At 32.3% G+C, this 17,494-nt stretch overlaps 1 protein-coding gene across 1 annotated transcript in view; it reads right to left on the bottom strand.

Moving 5' to 3' along the window:
- LOC123708665 (voltage-dependent T-type calcium channel subunit alpha-1G) overlaps positions 1–17,494 on the bottom strand; it is a 98,741-nt gene that overhangs the window by 37,745 nt on the left and 43,502 nt on the right. Inside the window, exon 3 of the mRNA XM_045659484.1 lies at positions 6,638–7,011. Within this exon, the coding sequence (XP_045515440.1) occupies positions 6,638–6,846 (209 nt within the window). The 5' untranslated portion in view covers positions 6,847–7,011. The remainder of the gene's footprint in view (positions 1–6,637; positions 7,012–17,494) is intronic.

The following is a 17,494-nucleotide window of genomic DNA, read 5'->3' as shown; positions in this document are numbered from 1 at the left end:
TATATCATATTGGAATTGTACAGTATATAATAGGAAATTAACCTATGTTAATTTCAGCCATTTATTTATATTTTATAAATACATATAAATCAATAGCGCTACAACCATTTACGGTCTGGTCCTCATATTTATGTATCTGTTTGATGATAATTGGATTGTACTAAGAGGCAAATAGGTCTTCTGTGCCTGACACAGGTCATCGACATGCCGGTTTCCTCACAATGTATATATATTGATTACATTATAAAGTGGAAAAGGATTCTTTGTGAAATTTTCCTTTTCCGTGGAAAAATTAAATTCTTTGCAACGAACTTGCTTTGATATTTACTCCAGTTCCAGAGCTCTATTGAAACTTGAGCGTACTCAATATAATTATCTTAACTTTGAGTTAACTGTGAACTAAGCTAGTGAAATGTTTAGTCAAAGTATTGTATTTCCTGTCAGGTTATAAAAGTGTCGCTATTATATTTGTAAGACAATGAACACTACTACGTACTGTGGCATAAACATATCACATTGTTAAAAATTCAACGGTTCAATTCATATTCAATCATAGTGTTAGTAACTAATCCTTGTACTGTATACGTTAAGTTATAGCAGAAACTATCAACACATAATTATGTGTATCTACTTAATTGAGTAGATTGAAAAATCACTTAAAAAATTCTGGTATCTTTTTGTTCATTCGTATTTTTTCACCCTCTACAACGAGCAATGCATCTTATAATTTCTACATAGTAAAAAGTATATTTTATTTTATATATAATAATAGCGGACCCAACAGACGTATGACACATGCAAAAATATATCTAATTGTAATGGTTTTACCATTCTAGAATCCACTTGAACACACACATCAAATTTCATCAATATCGGTCCTGTCGTTTAGTAGTTGATGGACAAACACAGGCACAAAAGATTTAAAATATAACGGTTTTTAAAAGTGTGTTTAATGTTTTTTGTTTCTATATATTGCGTAAATGTATTTGTTATAAGTGATGCTATGGTAATACTGAAATATAAATAAATAAAACTCTGTAGAACGATTTTTACTTAATTCTTGATGCAGAAATATTTATTACTATTCAAAAGATGCAGATTTACTGAGTTCGAGTCGTGCTGAATTTTGAAGCCGTAAAAATATACCGAAAAGTTTAAATTAAAACGGGCCGAGAGCGCAGAATTTTATATTAAAGTGTATGCATAAAATCTTCGTGTTTTCTTTATAAGGGGTTAAAACGCGAAAATTCGAATGAATGTACTGTCCTTGCGCATAATGTATGATATTTACTCCTCTTTTGTAAGAGAAAATTTATACCCAATGTATTTTGATTTATTTTGACTAATAATATTTTAACAACAATAAAAAAAACATGAGCGTTCATTCGGTTACAACCGTATTACCTCTATACAATTTATAGATAGCAATACTACTGAATTCAATTAATAATAAGTTACTTTGAAGTGGTATTATAATTTTATATTGTTTAGAACCTTCGTTAAAACTGGCGGGCTACAATTGTGGATCAACCTAGTGTCTGTGCATAGTCTTGCCTCATCAAAAAAATAAATAGTATTTAGCAAAACGGTAAGGTTTCCTAATGATTTTGATTATGTGACCCTGACGAAAATTATATCCGCCCTAGAACTTGTAGATCGTGCACCAGCTAAAAATATTGACTGTTAGTTATGGCTTCATAATTCTCCCAGGAGTAATGGAATATTGTATATCCATTCATTACTGGATGACGCGTTATAGAAGACACAATGTTTTGGCCGAGTGCCAACAGTGGTTAAAGTGACGTATCCGACCTTAAACAACTTAATACAATTGATGGTTTCTCGGTTTCTTCCGTTTTCCGAAGCGTGTAATTCGATTTCTCCATTTCCCATAAACGTTTAACTTGGAAAAAACAGGGTTCTATTATATCTGGGGTTATAAAACAATTATTTAGATAACACAATATTGTATGTTTTAGTAATTTTCTTTACTAATTCTGAAATGGATCTTGAAGCTCGCCAGTTGCTTTCTTATTGGGCTATGTTATGTTTCCCAAAGAATTAAATTGAATTTAATTAAATTATTAACTAATTAAACATATTCCATAAATATTCCATGAATATTACTTCGTTTTAAGTTAAATCACCTTCACTTCAACCAATCAAATTATAAAATTGACATGTTCCATTTACAGCATATTAAATCATGATCACACATTGAATATATTATTTTTTATGTTTACGAACAAACTAGTTGAATTTGGCTTCACATTGATATCTTCCCTTAATTTGCGTTTAGTTTCGCGAAGATATAATCTTATGTAAGTAAATTTAATGCCTATTACCAGGATATGCATACAAAATAATACTGACATATAACTTTATTGTAAGTACTGTTTAGTTCTACGACGAATTAACCAAAAAGTAGTTTTCTTACTAGTAGTTTTCACTTCAATGACTTTTTCAAAAATAACTAATAACATCGCGGAATTTACTATTTTAACTTGCTCGGTTGCGGTATTTGTGTTACCCAGCCAAAATCACAGTTTGAATTCTTCTGCGCATGCTTTTCCACAATGTTTTTAATATTGTTTTGGGACCACGTCGTAGGCCGTGTACATCTGTATATATTTGAAACTCTTAAAAATTTATAAAAAATTGTAACAATTCACTTCAAGTTAATCAATTTACACGATTATAAGTATACACACTACGTCAGATATTTAAATTTCCCTCAATTACCTGAAATCGACATTAGAAAGTAAATTTCTTTAGGTGCCTGTTTTCTTTGCAATATTTTATAAAAAAAATTCATGTAGCATCATATGTAAAAATACTTCCACGCAAATAAAATTGCTACATCATTACACGCGAACCTAAAGAATTTCATTCATCCACCGATGTCAATAACGCGATAAACCCAGCTTCATGTCGATTTTTATCTTGGAAATAGGCCAGGCAATGTTTATTTATTATTACAATTTTATAGACCGAGTCAACGTGTAAAAATAAAGTATTGTATAAATCATTACAGCTACGTAATTCTTTTGTTGCTGGGAAATAAAATGCTGCAATTTTTGTAATATGTTACTGAATATGTTTTATATTTAACATAATAATAATCCAGAAGTGCTACAACTCTATATGGGTCTTGGTTGGATTGAATTATCAGGTTTTGTTTGACACAAGCCGTCGATTATTTCCTCACAATGTTTTTACGTAGACAGAAACTCCAAAGATAATAACAAATCCGGGGATGGGTCCTACGACCTCAGTGAGGGACACTTACTAAAGCTACTAGGTCAACACTGCTTTTACATATAACTATTTAATATCATCGCGCCATTTAACATATTACTATCTGCCTCCGCGTACCTCGTTTCCTCTTAATATGATTTTATTTATGTAGCCTATTTTTTAGTAGCTACATACCAACTCCAACTCTACCTCAGATTAGAAAAAAAAATACTTGAATTGGTCCAGCAGTCTTCGTGTTTTGAGCTTAGCAAAATATTTCGCAAATAATTTTTCATGTGGATAGTAATAATTTGGAGGGCATTGTTATCCCATAGAAATGATCTCTTTACTAAAACTAATTATAATCCACTGCGCTAAAACCATTTACACACATATTCTATATATTTTCATAATTTTCTACTCAAATAAATGTCTTAAAATTGTTATGTTTCGGATTAATACACTGTGGTTTTTCACCATATCCTTAACAGCACACAAAGGAGTGAACTAAGCGTGAACCAATGTACGGCTAAGGCCTCAAGACACCTCCATATTTAACTATATATTGCAACATACATAAATTGTATAAATTTAATAAAATAACGTCGTATATTTTATTAATATACGGTACAGTAAAGTTCAAAAGTTCATTCAAGGGTATTAAGGTAAATTTTGAGAGGGTTTTTAAACAACCTTTCTTAACAAAGGCATTCACGCGCAGAATAAAAAACATGTTATTTATAAGTTACGATAAAGCCGAACGAGGAGTTTATCAATTTGATACGTAATTAAACCACAGAGAAGATTTTTAACTGTACATATGACAGACTTTCTATCTGCGTTACATACTGTGTTGATTTAATTTATACATTAGCCAAAGTATAAGTGTCCTATGGAGTCCTGAAGTTTTGCGTTACATTAAGTATAGGCTGTTAGTTGCAACCGCTGGGCCCAAGTATATAATTGTAATACATAATTATTGTTTTCATTAGATCTGTATTTTTGACGTGTCGTCTTTTGTAAATTATAAGAAATAAAGACAACTACTTTCGTATATTTCATTTCTGTGTGATTTCTGAACATGAACAAATATTTCTATAGCGTGCTGCAAAATTCACTTACCTCGAAAATGCTTTGGGAAATTCATTTTCAACGCCGATCAAAAGTATGGCGATTGATGTGGGATATGGAGCCAAGTGAATTAAATTTCGAATAAATCCATTAAAGTACAATAGAAAAGCTGATATAGCTTATTTAACAACATTTTGTAATGATGCATCGTTCTTATTAACGTTAGGCGGTTACGGTCGGTAGGTGAGAGACACGAAAAAATCTTATTCGATTTATATGTTATCGAACTGGTTTCACTATTATTTATTTTAAATGATTTACTATATCGTCATCAATGGCTTTGCTGCCCGTTGTGGGCCTTAGCCTTGCCATTTCGCCATCGCAATCTATCTCGTGCTTCTTGCGTCTAACTTCGAACACCTTTTGTTTCAAGGTCCTTAACAACTACATCCCACGAACGCAGCCGAGGTTTCTTTTTATTTGATTTCATTTCATTTACTATAAATGTTATTGAAATTAGGTTAGAATAATTCAAAATAGAATAATTAGTGTAATATCAATTTTTTAAAGTATTTTCATACTAAATTCAACAAGGTTAAAGAAATGATTCTAATTTTCTTTATATAGCGTACTATATCAGATGTCTACTACAGATCCCGCTTACTTTTGTTCCTTACACCACGCTTTATTGTACACATGTTGTTACGATGAAACAAGCCAGATACGTTTTTCATAATTTATACGATAGTTAGCCGCAACTATACGAACTATCTATAACTTCTCAACGCATTTTGTTAGGTTTTTGTTTGAACTGAAGTACGCGTTGTTATAAATGATTTATATTTGTCTGGCTTATTTAGTCATCGCTGTATTCTTATTAACAAGGATACAGATGTTTTGAACGCTTTTATCGAGTATTAATATTGAGTATCAAGGCTAATGGAAAGTTCTGTTCCTTTAATATTGTGTAACATGTTTTATATTTTGGTGTAATCTGTTGCTATAGTTATCTCTATCTTATACACATATTCCACAATTTATGTAAACAAATTCTTATAAAGTAAATGATTTTTAGTGTTACAGTAACATATGGAGAATAGTGCATATCAGTAACATTGGGTTTTGAATTACTTTTAAAAAATAATGTCTGAAGTCCTGTAAGATCACCGCGGTTCTTAGGACGGACTCATTGCTTTTATATAGTTTATCTTATCAATAAAAAAATATAACACTGAGGTTGAAATGTAAGACTTTCTGGTTACTAATTATTAAGTCTTTGCATAGTATACAGATATATTTGACGGTAAATATGTATTGTTCGAACCGTTGGGCGTTATATAAAACCAAACTCACCCGTCACGTACGTTCATTGATTTATTTGAAGAAATGGAAGGGATTTAACAAATTCCACGACAGGAATAATTAATCTTTAGAAGCCACATCATACGTCACGAGCTCCGATAACTGATTCAAATGAGCAATTCAATGCTTTGCATACGATTAATGTCAGTCTAAATGACAGCCGCACCCTTTGATGCTCTGAATGATTAGCATGTCAAAGGTCTGCCAATTTTCATTTGTTTTCGTTTCAATTTTTTAAATGACAATTGTAACTAATGTAAAGGTAATATGTTTGACAAATACACAACGTGGGCGTGTATACCGTAACCTTACAGTAGCAGACCAATATCTACTTGTGGCAAATAGGATATCAGGCTTTTAAGCGTTACGTTGATTTATTTTAAACCTTTTATAGGTTAGGTATATATGTTGTATGGACTTTTATTTGGTTGAGTTGTTTTATTAGTATCACTTATAATCTTTAAGCCACTAACTACTAAAAACCCACTGAGGGGTGGTTATTATTAACTAATTAATGAGGATTGAAGCGCCACACAGTACTAATTTTGTAACTTAGAAACTACATACTTCAGAGAAAAAATAGAAATACACAGAGATTAAACAAACTAAGAGAAAAGAAACGATTTATATCACCACCTCAGGTTGTCCTTTTAAGGGTTTGCCCTTGCTTGTTAGGTGTTATTTCGAAAGTTGAGGGTAAACAATGAATAATACGCGGAACAAAATAAAGATTCCTACGAGTTCTACTTTTTATTTATTATCTAGAAAATTTCTCATACTGGAACTTGCTATACAAGTAAACATTACGTCATTAGTATACATAGCGAGTTTATAAGCTAATAAAATTAAATTTAGCTATTAAAGTTATAATTTTGTCACCATATGCTTGCAAGGTTTGATTTACTTAGAATTGTGTCAAAGATCACTTAAGTTAAGTCATAACTCTAGTTTATATTAAAAAGGATATGGATTGGTAATCAGCTTGAGACACCAACTCCTCGGCCTGGTGTCCTGCGTCAGATACCGAAGTGCAACCGGGGTAAACCCAGGAAAGGGTAGCCCCTGGCCCACCGTACTCTCGGTACTTATCCCCCCCTCCGAGTCCGATTCACCCCCGTCCGATTCCGAACAACCCCCACTAGAGTCCGACCCCTCCCGATAGCCGTAGTAAGGCATCACGTCACTCGTTAAACACTTATAAGCTCATTGTACACTACACTATTTCACCATCGCTGTTTCAACTGTACACGTATGAGTCGGTTAAGATAGGCGGTGCGCGGTTAGCTCGCTCCGTTATGTTGTTGAAACGGGGCTCCATAGTCGAGGAATTTTCGTGTCTATCTGTAACAAGAGAAGATATTATGTATAATAATTAATATTAAATGTATTTTTAATTTTTTACGTCAGAGTAATTGGCTTTTCGCGGTAGTGATTGATCGAAAGGAACTTTTGAAAGTAAATGTAAACGTTTACGCGTGAACAAAGCTATTGTCACTAGCTGGTCCCAAATGCAGTTCATTCTACGTATTCTTGTAATATTATTAATATACAAAAACCTTTATTTTTTAAGGTCACATAATATATCAATAATATTCATAATACCTTAAAAGATTTGTTTGTGGTGATGGCAATCTTAAAAATATATTTCATACAAATATCTAGTTATATCTTGGATCTCTTCACTGCAAAGTTTATGAATATTAAACGTGACTAAGATTGAACGTGTAATAAGGGTATTTCTCTACGACCAACCTCGTATGTTTACTTATTTATTTATACGACTGCCATTGCGTAAGGCACCTCAAAAGTGCCTTTTCGCAAAACTTGTTACAAGTTTTAACCGTAAATGTCCACTCTCAATTATCATTATAGAAGTCAAATATATAAAGGACATTGCTGCATATTATTAAAATATTTTTACATAAAATCTGAATTGGTGATTCCCTTAAAGATGCCATATAACGTGATAAGCCTAGAAAAAGCTTGGCGTGCTCAGCAAGGCGAGACTGTACTTTACTCCGGGCCACCGGTTATAGCTTTATAAAGCGCAAATTCGGCCCCAAATGCAGTACTGTTCTCACATGTGGGATCTCTCTGCATCTTCTACCGCATTTACCATGGGGAATGTTCAGAAGAGTTGTTCAGTCTAATACCTGCAGCTGAGTTTCATCATCGGACGTCAAGACAGAATATATAATACAATCCGAATCATATTGACGTCCTTCGTTCCACAACTAATCGTTTTTAAGGCAGTTTTTGCAACTTTTGTAACTGCCTACTGAAGTATTTCCGAACCAATTCGACTTAGGGTCCTTCAAGAGCGTACCAATTCTTGAAAGTCCGGCTACGCACTGGCGAGCCTTCTGGCAATTTAATAATGTATCACTTAACATCAGATGAGACTCCGATTACATTAAAATATAAAGTGAAAAGACAACATATAGAATTGTCTCATTTTATTGAAAAAATAAAAACAACCTTTTTAGCCTGTCGTGGCCTCAGATTTCTTTATCTGTTTCATGATCATTTATTAATCGAATAGGCAAGTAGGTGATCAGCCTTCTGTGCCTGACGCACGCCGTCGATTTTTTGGATCTAAGGCAAGCCGGTTTCCTCAAGATATTTTCCTTCACCGTTCGAGCTAATGTTAAATGCGTACATAGAAAGAAAATCCTTTGGTGCACAGCCGGGAATCGAACCTACGACCTCAGGGGTAAGAGTCGCATGCTGAAGCCACAAGGCCAACACTGCTGTATCATCCTGTTAGTTTTATATAAAATGACGCATACAATCGCTTCAATCATAAATTTGGATTTCTACGATGATCGTGCACCGAATAAATTAATGAATGTGGAAAGTTTGAATATAAAATGTGTGATTTGTTTTATAACATTTTGCGTGCGGATGCGTCGATAGTTTTTGACGTGAAATATCGTTTCTGTCACGTATGAGGTGATTACTCGATTTGTATTAATCGAATTCCTTGCCTATTTCGATTTACGAATGGGTATTAAAGGGATAAATCAGTTGTATAATTAACATTTTACAATGCAATTGGTATTTTCAATACATTTACGAGAGATTTCTTGTCAGTTACGGTCATGTTCAAAAGTATATTATCTCAAATATCGACTACTTAATGTTGTTTATTTTATAAAGAAGGCACTTTCTGCTACCTGTTTTCGCGTAGTTATTATAATATAATACATATATTCCTTCCTTTATACTTATCCTAACTAATTTCGAGTTTGTTTAAGTTTTTGTCCTATGTTTAAGATTAGCAAATATTTAATGGTTTGTTTTATTATTATATTATAGATTTATTATTATTATTAGTGATTTAATTAAATATGTAATAAAGAAGTTTGTGAAAGATTATCAAAGATTTTTTTTACTTACAGTACGACACAATTATGTCCATTATTGGTCCATAAGCAACACTGGTATCCGACCCTTGCTCCTATTAAATTACTTATAGGAATCATAAATATAAACAAGATCAAATGAACTAAATAATATTAAAATCTCCGTGAGATGTGACCCGAAAAATTAGAACAATAAAATATTCGGGACCGCACTTGAAACATAAAAGAACTCTTTGCACGAGGCCGGATTGCAGCGCTATTCAAAGAGAAGCGTTATGTAAAATTATTTTGTTGAGCAACTATATTGGAATTTTTGAAACGGGCAGTTTTTTTTAAATTTAGGAGGTACTTGTGGTGAACGGTAAAAAGGTGCCTGGGAAAACACGGTATCATACAAACATACAAGCAGTATAAAGTGTAAACTATGTTTTTTTATTTACCCAGTCGGATATTGATTTTATAATTATACTTTTTCACCAATTAATCAAGCTGCATCACAACCAAGCTTCATATTTATAAAACGCAAAATGTAGCATTTGCGATTTCTATGTATGGTATGTTTTTCTTAAATTTCGCATATTACATACCTGGCACAAGTAATTTGTATTTATACAATTGTAGTTTTTATATGGTATAGAATAAATAATTTTCTAAATCTCTCTAAATAATCTTTCAATTATAATTGTTAATTATTTATCTTTTTGTAGCAATAATTAATAATGATATAAATAATAATGAAAGTTTACGATCTGCTCGACGTTCGAATGAAAACGTCTGATAATAATGTCATAATGAACGTAGAATATAGAGCAGTGAACTTGCGCGTCTAGAAGCGAACAAAATATTTTTAAATAGAGCAACAATTTTATAATGACATTTCATTAATTAATTCAATCTGACATTTTATTCAAAATTCGAATTACGATACGAGATTGCATGAGTATTCTTGAATGTATTTTCTATTATCCGTTGAGATACGAGAAATAACAATATTCCTAAACCTTGTATATTAATTTTAAAATTAGAACTCGGACAAGGTTAATGTTAAACGTTTTCGAACAATATTAGATACAACGAAAATCATAGACATCAAAGTTAAAACAATTGAACTACCCATATCTATGTCAGATCAATGACAATTACTGGAAAGGCGCCCGGTGTACTGTGGATATAAATTTAGCTCAAGTCAATATTTGAGTCAACATAGAATGAACTAAACCGCTCCATCTTCATTAAAACGATGTCGAGAGCTTAATAACCAGCGTTTATATCTATTTAATAGGTGCGCTTAAAAGCGGTCGCTTCAGTAACATATGTTTATTAAGCAATTGATGTATCAATAATTATTTAAAACTATTATTATTTAAAAAGCATTAAAAAGCATTTTAAGTATTTAAAAAGCATTTACATATTTTTATTAATGGAATTATAATACCCGATGAGGTTACTGCGAAAAGCGAAACATTGATTAATTGACAAATTCTCATGTTTGATAATGCAGGATAAAAGAAAAGTTAAGAATAACTTATTTTATAAGAATAAAAGGATTATAAATTAAAGATATTGTTTTCTTGTACACAGGTGAAATCAGAATGACGAGTTATATTGAATGTTAATAAACACCTTCATCTAATATCTATCGTCTGACATCTAACTTACTTTGTGAACTTGGATTATTCAAATAAAAAACCTTTTTTTCAAATTTATTTCTTAATTTGAGTACATTACTAGTACATTTCAACTCAACGTTTAGAATTTTCCAATGTGATCTTTTTATAATATATGTCTTTTGGATGATTTGACACGGATACAGCAGCCATATTCCTTCGAAATTGGATCAAATAAAAATCCATATGAATTTGTAATAAAATATAACCATTACTTTCGCAGCCCAATTTTACATACACCTCATTTTGAAGTTTATTGCGAACATAATAAAAAGGACCTAAGCTTTAAACCCTCGTAATAGCGAGTTATTAGGAAAATATATACTAAACTTACATATAAAATAGAAGGTTATTTTCGGGTTATTCGTTTCATCAAACATTGGTAGCCTATATTATCCCGATTCTACGAATTCTTTTGCCGACAGTGCACTGGAATTCTGAAGAGTAATCTGAACTAGGAGCTGTTTAGCAGGTTAGGCTTACAACAGCTTTTTATAATAAACTAGCTGCCCCCGCGAACTTCGTTTCTCCTTAATGTGTTTTTAGTTAGCCTTAATACCGTGACACGAAAGAATAATTTCACTGTGTTATCGTCACTATAATTTGAATTTGATTTACACTTCGGTCTAAGTGACACGTGATTGGCTATGCTAACACCAAAAATTAAAAAAGTAGAAATAATTGAATTTCGTGGTATTTCGTTTACTACAAAATAAATTAATTTTATTCTTTAGCCTCAATAACACGTGGTAATCATGATATTGAATTGTAGCTTATCGGTTTACCATAGCAGTGCAATCTATTGATTATTTACTCAATCCAGTCGAAAAGTATCGACATCTGTTAAAATCTTTTGGAGTTAACAGATAATTGTGACTGTCAATTAATTATAGACAAATAATTTGCAATAAAATAAAATTGCGACTATAATTAAAGATCTAAGCTATCCTTTCTCTTAAGTTGGACCAGACTGCTCACGGTGTGCCAATTTATTTTAAAATCGGTTAAGTAGTTTAGGAGTCCATCGCGGACAAACATAGTGACAGGAGGTTTATATATATTAAGATAATCAATACTAAACGAATAAAAATAATAATAAGTCAGTAGCGCTACAACCTTTTCAGATTCCTGGATCTGTTTCATCATCATTTTTCAATCTAATAGGCAAGTAGGTGATGAGAGGCGCCTGTCATACGTCGTTGACTTTTTGGGTCTAAGGCATCCCGGTTCTCTCACGATTCCTTCACCGTTCGAGCAAATGGTAAATGCGCACATAGAAAGAATGTTCATTAGGGCCGGGGATCGAACCTACGACTTCAAGCGTGTGCCGCACACTGAAGCCACGAGGCAAATACTGCTCTGAATGGTAATTGAAATGAATAGAAATATGTAGCATTTACTTGTATGTATGTTACAAACAAAGCAAGTCAGATAGACCAATAAAACTGTTGTTTGAGCGAAGCGTGGACGATAAATTTTTCATAAAGCACTACTGCCGCGATGTTGATATTCACATAAAAATTGTTTGCAACCAGAGACTATATTCGACTAGATTTTATATTTAATATTTTAATAAAATCTGATGGAGGATTCTTAGAAATTTTGATGGAATGTTTCGCTTTCTTACTTTGCTCTAAATAATAATCTTATATTACATAATATTGCGTTAAATGGAAATGGTACTATACCTTTATATTAATAAAAGAATTATTTTATGTAAATAAATGTTTGTGAAAATTTTATTATTTAAAATGTATATTAGCGTCATTATTTTTTTATAACGGATCTGCTATATAAAAAATAGTTAAAACAATTTAAACGTCACCAATTTACTAATGAAACAAGAACTACAAGCACTCTTATGGACTCAGCCGGTAACACCAAATAAGTTTACCTACATAGAAACCTTATTTATTAAATGTATCGCTCGCGTGGGCGGCGCGGCGCCTCGTTAGGTGGGTGACCCAACAGTTGTGACTTCCGCACCAGATTCGTATTTGGAACCCGAATCAGTAACAAGTATTTTCATGTTCATACCATTGTTTTTCAATCAAAAAAGCCATACATTAAAAACAAATGAAAAACAAAATGGAGTGCTTAGAAAATTTAATGTTCGAAACAAATGTTCGTTTTGTTGTCTAAGCCCAAAATGTATGACAAAACATTATTTAAATATGTATAAAGATATCTTGAGCATCAGGTTTATGTTGTACGAACGTGGTTGAGAAATATTGGGCCATTATATCGCGTATTCGGAGGTAAACAGCGTGAAGCGGTATTTATTATATTGTTCCGTATTCTTTTAATGTTTGAAGGTGTCAGTCAAAGAGAAATAAACTTTTGGATAATACTCGTATTTAGATTCGGAAGTGATCAGAAATTTATTAGTTACAGTGCGAAATAACTTTGCATTTAAACTAGATTATTTCTGTTAAGCATATCAATTATCATCGGTTTCCACGTGTGTCATCTTACAGTAAAAGCGTCTACATACGGCCCTAAAATCAGTGACGATATCAGGACAATGGCGGTGGGGACGAAATGGGCTCGTAGTTCGAATCGGCAATAGAAGACGTTTTAAGGCTAATTTAATAGGTCTCATTTGATAGCTTCATAGTTCCCTGACGTAACATTTTAATTTTTAATTACAGTTCACTCTATAAAACATAAATTGTTTATTATGCTTAGAATAGTTTATTAGTGAAAGTACATCGTTATAACAACAAATATGTAATCGGAATTAAGAAAGGTAATTGTATAGTTCTAATTTCAGAAATAACTACCATGTCTGCCGTTACAAAGCTATTGATTTTATGAGGCGATCCATTAAATTGGACCGGACCTACTGTAGGAAATTGTGTTCATAGGTTTTGACAGATACGGTAACTATGAATTCTTCATAGGTGATAATTATATTTAAATAGACTCAAATCTGTAAACAATATCGTAGATTTGTTTAATAAATTGTTTGATTTTTGTTAGTCAACTTGAAATAATTTTCATGTAATAATAATAATAATATTAATAATGCAGTGGTGCTACAGCCATATCAGAGTCCTAGTCTCAGATTGCAACCGTTAGCCTTCTGTATGCCACATCGTTGATTGTAGACATGACGGTTTCCTCGCGATGTTTGCTTTCATCGTACGAGCGAGTGAGATGCACACATAGACTAAAAGTCCACCTCAGGGACGCCCGCTGAAGCCACAAGGCCAACACTGTTCATACTTTCATAAACTATATTAATATTGCATTGTTTTCTTTGTGCCTCTGCTCTCAAATTAGTTAAGCCTTACATTAATTTGAAACATGTTTAAAGTTGTCTTAGTAAATTGACTCGTGTATTTAGCAACCTAATTAAAGTTTATTTAACTTGTATGAGAATATTCTAGAACTTTACATCCCTCAAAACGTGAAATTTCGAAGATGTGCTTCGGAAACTCACACAACGGAACAAAAGTTCAGTCCCGCGAGTGATTGCTCTAAGCAAGATCAGAATCCGGTCTAAGTTTGATACATTGAGTTAAGCGTGTTGTTAAGCCGAAGTTTTAGGTGAAACTAATATAAAAAATCGAATATTTATTCTTTCCTCGCTTACGAATAAGTATCGCGATACAGCGAGGGAATGCTGCCAGCATTTAAGGTACTCAGGGACCAAACTTTAGAAATTTGTCTTATTTCATATTCTATATATATATATAGAAGTTCTACTGTATATTTGTGTTAGAAATAAATAAATTATAAAATAAAAATGTTTGAAAATTAAATACAAGATACAGATCATAAATCGCTTTTAGTAATCACTAAAAATTAAATTTTCCACCAATGTTTTAGCTATGGTTTCTACTTAACATGATACAAACTGTCAAAATCAATATTTGTCACCAAATTCAATATCCGAAATGAAATCGACAATGTATACAGCATCTCATTAACCGAAGTGCTTTTGGCAAACGCCGTAAAGGTATGGCAATTAACATAACTGAGGCAACGCAAGGCGACGTTATGGAAGGGAACACGTCGGAATTGGAGCTATAAAGTCACACGGTATGACTGAACACCGCGTCAACAGCATTCAATACGGTTTCAAGCGAACTGGATGATTCATTATTTAACGTGCTCAACTTTTGTTCTAATAAAACGCTTTCTAGATAATGTACTGACGCGTTTCAACGTAGAATTATAAATGATCTTTGTTGCTGTCTTTCACGTAACATAATATAATATTCTGAAGAAATCGTGGACATCATGGAGATGGTAGAGTTAATAGAAATAGTTAAAACTTGGTCTTAAATGTACGTATTTACGAAAATTCTATGTTCTATAATACTTATTATTATATATTATGTAATTCGTATTCTATATTCTATAATAGACACATTCCCATTGGGTTTTATTACGATGGACCGACAATTAAGTCTGATATGAAAATTCTGACTAACACTGAATAGTATGATTTACGAATTCATGAAACGTAAAGACAGGTTTCCCATTTCATAACTTTTAGCTGACTTTAGAATGTTCGAGGTTTATTATTCGACGCGTATATTTGTATTGTTTATGTCCGTGTGTCCAACTTCTACTTATAATAGATACAATACGCTCGATAAATATTTTAACTTTTAAAGTCATATACGTCAATCAACAACTTCTAATAAAACCGTGGCTTGACGATATCTTGATAAAAGTTTACAAGTAATTGTGACATTACGTGTCAATCGGTACTTAAATATCCATGATATACAAAAATATTCAAATAATAATCAAATATTTCTTCAAGATTTGCTTTTGCTTAAAAAAATTATAGTATACATATAAGTAGAACTTCAAAAGCAGGTGATGTAATTAATCACGTTATGACTGATGTAAATAGGGTAAGGCATGCTATATCAATCATTTGTTTGACAAACACATCTCTATTCGAGTTCTAATATATCCTGGCGCTTGGTTACACGCCGAAGTAATAAATCAAATGCAAAATGCTACTGAACTCTCGTATTTCCCGTATTGTTATAGTTTATCGACGCCATGACGGAATAATGACTTACTGTAAGTGTTTTGCAAATTTTGTCAGATTTATGTATACCGTCCTTTTTGGCTTTTAAACGGGATTTTTTTATGGAACAATATGGTATAAGCTATATATTTCGCTTATAATAACAATATTTTAGATGTCAAATAACACAGAGTGCATAATTTTGGTTTTAAGTTTCGATTTTTTTCCAGGCATAAACTCTCACTCCTTTGAATCGCCATTAAATGACTGGGTAGATTGGTGACAGCTGATATTTTTAGTAATTTCATTGTTTATGGTAGTGAACAGATAGTCATACCTATTAGCTAGACGCTTACGTTGATTCAAATCCGGCATAAAGATTTTTTATAACCTAAATATTTAGATACCTTACAAATAAAAGCCGGCCAAATCACCTGGCTGCTCTAACAAAGGTAAGGAATAAGTTTATCTCAATTATCCAATACATAGTAACGTTTTCGATCTAGTCTAGGCATCCTCATTGCTCGTCAATCCGCAAAAGCATTCCCGATAAAGGTCGAACGTCAAAAGATATTTCAATACCTGCTATTAGCCAAATGAAAGTTGTCTCGGTTGTTGAACTGTTACTATTATGAGACCGATTAATTTTATTCATCTTCTATTAATACAACCACATTGTAATTCTTTTGATGTACGTAATAAGGTTATAAAATAATTCGGCTTTTAAAAGGGTGTATAAGCCTTAACCCCAGAAGCGGACGGATAAGTAACTTCATATTTGTATAGTACTTTGTATTTCCGCTTAGTATTGTATAATTCGATTACATGTAATTTTATTTTTCTAGGATTGCCTTGCAGATATCGCTTGTAAGCGATAGCGACGCCCGTTGCCTACTAATTGATTAAGCGTGTTTTTTATAAGTATGATTAAGGTAAATAAGTGTAAATAAATATTTTCTTTAATAATAATAATATTACCTACAACTTTACAAACTATATAAATGTAGTCTGTTTTAAAAAAATTACAGGTATTTCTTCAATTAAACAAATGAAAATTATATCGAAATGAGATTTTTTCAACAATAAAACTTTAACACCTATGGTACAGAGGTATGAGTTTTATTCGAACTGTTTAACTATACAATCAAAAGGATTGAATCCAAATAGTTTTGAATTCGCGCACGTTTCAAGCATCAGTCACGCATAGTGTTGAATAAAAATAAAACGACAATAGGTTATAAATATTTCTGTATGTCTACCGGCACAGTACGTATGACGATGTGCTGATGTTACTTTCATTGAATTCTGTGAATAGTTTCGAAATACCAGGCAAAAAGCAAACAGGTTTTTGCGTTCGTTTCGTTGACTGATGATGGATGGATGGACTTTCGGTACGTATTCACAACATTGTAAGGAAACCGGCATGCTTTAGACTCAATACGTCGATATGTGTCAGGCGCAGAAGGTGGTTCTCCTACTTGTACCTTATTGAATAGAAATATTCAAAAATTTGAAGTCCAGGTTATAGTGCCAATGGTTTTTTTTTAATTTTCTTGTTGACAGAAAAACACACAGTCGAGGTCGAACGCGCTCCTTACAAATTCTCTCTCTCTCTCCTCCAAATCATTAAAATAAAAAATAAAATCACCTCAGCAAATAATGCCTTAATGTAAATTAATGAAAAAAGTCTTTTAACTATTTTATACATATAACTTAATGTTTCCCATTTACTTAGGTTAAAACCTCAACATAAACGTGAAATTACTTAAACAAATTGAATTTAATATGTGTATGGC

This window comes from Pieris brassicae, chromosome 4 (assembly GCF_905147105.1).
Source record: "Pieris brassicae chromosome 4, ilPieBrab1.1, whole genome shotgun sequence".
Classification (NCBI taxonomy): domain Eukaryota; kingdom Metazoa; phylum Arthropoda; class Insecta; order Lepidoptera; family Pieridae; genus Pieris; species Pieris brassicae.
The sequence above is the reverse complement of the archived record's forward strand: the minus strand, read 5'-3'. Positions and strand labels throughout refer to the sequence as shown.